General features: G+C 35.5%; 1 protein-coding gene across 1 annotated transcript in view; it reads right to left on the bottom strand.

Moving 5' to 3' along the window:
- The window catches only part of clic5b (chloride intracellular channel 5b), an 8,455-nt gene extending 4,391 nt beyond the window's left edge, over positions 1-4,064 (bottom strand). The window contains exons 1-2 of the mRNA XM_016536433.1: positions 3,812-4,064; positions 381-490 (exon numbers count right to left, since the gene is read on the bottom strand). Of these exons, the coding sequence (XP_016391919.1) occupies positions 381-490; positions 3,812-3,853 (152 nt within the window). The 5' untranslated portion in view covers positions 3,854-4,064. The remainder of the gene's footprint in view (positions 1-380; positions 491-3,811) is intronic.
- Between the last annotated feature and the right edge of the window lie 265 nt (positions 4,065-4,329).

Below are 4,329 nucleotides of genomic sequence, written 5' to 3'. Positions count from 1 at the left end.
TATTACTCAACCATCCCAGCATTGCATTGCATACAAACATTAGACATTAGACTCATTTTAAAATAGATTTGATTATTTTTCTTTTTTCCAAAGGATAAAATTCTAAACTATATTTTCTTGCTTTGACCTTTGACAGGGAAAATGGATTAAATCGTAACAATATCAATGTTTAATAACTTAGAACTGCATATGACATTTGTTAGGTTCCAATAGAGCATGTCAACATATTCTGTTACACCAAATACACAAAATAATGATCTTTAAAAAAGCATCATATGACCCCTTTAATAACATGAAGATGTGGCATTTGTTACTGACATTTATATAATATGATTATTCATGTTTCATGAAATTTGATCTCAGATTAGCGAACTTCTCACCTCTTCAGGTCAACAGTGGTGACGTTGAAGACCACACCTTTGAGCCAGAGGATCATGAAGAGGCGTTGGGAGAATGGACAGTTTCCGATGCTCTCGCCATCACAACCAGCCTACAAACACAACGACACATCTTTACATATACATCACCTCCATTCTGCACCCCTGCTAGATTATGCATCCCCTTGTTGAAGTCCTTACCTGGTTGCCTAATCCCAACCCCACCCCTAATCCTAACCCCTCCCCCACACCTACTCCTAAACCTACCAATACTAGGGGATGCATAATCTGGCAGGGTGCAAATTTCGGCACTACACCGGTTCTCATGTTCTATCCAGAGAGAAGAGACTGGATTGAGAATGATAAAGTGTCATAGCCCCCCCTGCTGCTTCAATGTTTCAATTGACATTAAATCAGAGTTTACCTGAAATCTAACCACAAGGAAATTTTCAAGTAAAATAGTCGCTATTTTCTGCATTCATAAAGTCTCTTTTAGCTGCAGGTGTTTTATATTACATGAATATCTATCAGAAACCAGAGGTTTTCCAAAAAGTGGGCTGCATATATTGCAGGTGAGCTATGTGTTCACTGAAATAGTAAACATTATTATTATTCTTATTATTATTATGCATTCTTATTTCTTGTGTTTCACATAGACATTTACAGTTACACTTACATTTAAGCATTTGGCAGACACTTTAATCAAAAGTGACTTACATTGCATTTAAGGTATACATTTACGTTTTATCAGTTCTTGCTTTCCCTGGGAAACAAACCCATAACCTTAGCATTGCTAGTGTCATGCTTGCTAGTGCCTGATATATGAAATGAACTATTTCACTCAAGAACTCCATGTTATTCAGTGACGTTATTTTGTAAAATGGTACAAATCACACGTGGGCAGGTGGAATTTTGCTAAAACCTATAAAACAGTTTTAACCCTAAAATTATTATGGTTTAATTATTAATCCCAATTGGTTTTATAATTTTGTGAAGTGAATGCCTTAAAAGCATAGTTCACCCCCAAAAATCTAATTCTGTCATCATTAAAGTCATCACAACTCTCAAGTTGTTACAAACCTGTATGAGTTTCTTTCTTCTGTTGAGCACAATAGATATTTTGAAGAATGTGGGTAACCAAACAATTGACGGTAGCCATTGACTTCCATAGTATGGAAAAAAAAAATATTATGGAAGTAAATGGCTACTGTCAACTGTATGGAAGAAATTCATACAGGTTTGGAACTACATCAGGGTGATTAAAATTATTTTCATTTTTGAACTGTCCCTTTAATTTAGTTATGTCAGGAACATAAAACATAATTTACAGTAGGCAAAACTTTAGCTTCAAAAAACTTATCTTAATGTATTGTTTTTGTTTAACACGCATGTTTTTATTTTTTCCACAATAAATAGTTTTTAGTTCAAAATCATATTCTGGTCAATAATTATCAGACCACTGCAGTACCGCCATTGACACCTAGTGGGCGCCGTCTCCCTTTTGAAATACCCTGCTTTACTGTAGACTGGACATCACTAAACTGGGACAAGCAGCAAGAACAAATGTGCCTATGCTCATTTAAAAATCTTAATTGAAATGGATCATTTTCATTTACTCAAAAATTAGTATTACAGATTACACAGTTGCACTCATTTAGTGATAAACACTAATGTTCCTCATTATGGAGAGTGACCCCGGTTAACAGTGAGTGACAGTGCTACTGTACGTTACAGCAGTGGAGGAGATCAGGTGTCCCAAAACAGCGGCACCACTATCACGAGACCATATAGCTTACACTGTGACACAATACCCGGCACAATATGAATTATGCACACTGCATTCATTAACCGCAGGCCTGGTTGTAAGAAGAACACAAGGAACGTGCTGACAGATATATAATAGGTCCACTAGTGAAAATACTTCTATTTTGCATCTTTTCTACTTTAATAATAATAATAATTCATTACATTTATATAGCGCTTTTCTGCTTTTCTAAGCACTCAAAGCGCTCTACATTGTGAGGGGGTATCTCCTCGTCCACCACCAGTGTACAGCATCCACCTAGATGATGCGACGGCAGCCATAGTGTGCCAAACTTTAACACAGTTTGTTTTCATTACACGGTTCAGAAGGAATCATGGGAGAAAATGCATTACATAACGGTCAGATAAATGAGGCAGATGGTATGTGAAAGGTCAGAGCACTTCCATTTCCACTCATCTGTCCGTTCTGGCAAATTCAGAACAGAGACAGAACTGGATGCAGAACAATGAGCCGCTATGATCTAAAAAGCGCAGGACAATAGGCCATTTGCTATAGGACCGGTTGCTCTGTTGGATGGCAGTTCAGGGCTGTAAACAGACCGGGGTGTGACTGACTGACAATGCCTTGTGTACAGGATTTATATTGTTAAATAGAAAGATTAGTGCCTGGAAGAGGATTTGTTTGTTTCTAACATTTATTTTTTAATTAAGTTGCTTCAGCATGGCTGCCATTGGAACTTGAAATGCATCCACTTTAATCATATAATCATAATTGAAGCATGCAGTATTGCATTGTCAGTGTATGTGTAAGTTTGCTTTCTCATAGGAAAGACTTTTCATATATTGCTGCCATTTTACCATAATATTCAGATTTCAGATCCAATAAGCTTGTTGCATTGTTTGTAATGATAGGTAATACTTATAAATTGTATTTATTTTGCTTTTGTGTGTGTGATAAAAAAAAAAGTTGTAGTTTAGTAATGGTTGCAGATCTTACATCTACCTGATAGTATGCACAATATATCGGTACCATATGTATGTATGTATGTGTCTATATATATATGTGTGTATATATATATGAATATACATTCATTTATTGGTATCAGTCCTTAATATTGTGAATGCTCATTTTCACACTAATAACTGCAATATCCAAATATTGAATATCCATTTTTCATACTGTACATTATAGTACTGTACATTTTTAGCATTTAAAATGACTGATTTTATTTGTCAGTGTATTTGTAATTAGTATGAAATATTCAAAAAATATTTTTTAGAGTTTCATTTAGACAAAATGCTTTCATTTTCAGCCATTTCATATTTTTATTTATATTCATTTTTATATTTTATATATATTTATTTTTTATATATTAATTTATATAAATATAATTACTTAATCTTATAGTTATGGGTCAGATTTTTAATATCAATGCATTTCTAACAAAAACATCAGAATGAGAAGGAGGGAATATTATTTTAACACCACCTTTATACATAACCGAAAATCTATAACCACTGTGCAAGAACAACTGGCAATCATACATTACTCTACTAACAACCTGGTCATGATCTTAGTCCAATATGCACACGTTACTCTAGTTACACTGACTTTATAAGAGCCTCATAACTCCATAAAGCTCACTCTAATTCTAGATTTCTCTCCTTACCTTGACAAACAACTCAATATCAGGTTCTTGGCCGTCTCCCATTGTAGACACTTTCTTTGATTCAGGTATCTGTCCTGATCTGTCACCTACATCCTCCCAGCAGTATTTTGCAGATATTTTGGGTTAAATGTCAGCGTTTAGCCACACGCTCTCTTAGATTCTGTTTGTTCTGCTCTTGACGGGCAGCCAATGGCACCAGGTGTTGTGATGTCAGCTCGAGCCAAGATGAAAGGTGAATCTAGCTCTCTCCCAAACACGGGTGATGTAAAAGAGAGGGAATAGGTGAGAGGCTTTAGTTGGGGGCGGAGCTTACCTTGCCCCGCCCCTGCCACAAATAGCTCTGATGAGCTTGAGTGACAGATGAGAATAATCTAGAACTGTAACTGTGATGTTGAGAGATGACATTGAAACCATCTATGAAGGTTCATGTTTTAAAATAGGCACTTGATTATATATACAGTATATACTGCATGTATAATTTCACATCCAAAAGACAGAGATGTGTATATAAACTCATT

This window comes from Sinocyclocheilus rhinocerous, unplaced genomic scaffold (genome assembly GCF_001515625.1).
Source record: "Sinocyclocheilus rhinocerous isolate Xijiao unplaced genomic scaffold, SAMN03320098_v1.1 scaffold786, whole genome shotgun sequence".
Classification (NCBI taxonomy): domain Eukaryota; kingdom Metazoa; phylum Chordata; class Actinopteri; order Cypriniformes; family Cyprinidae; genus Sinocyclocheilus; species Sinocyclocheilus rhinocerous.
Note: the sequence above shows the minus strand (reverse complement) of the source record. Positions and strands in the feature narration are given on the sequence as shown.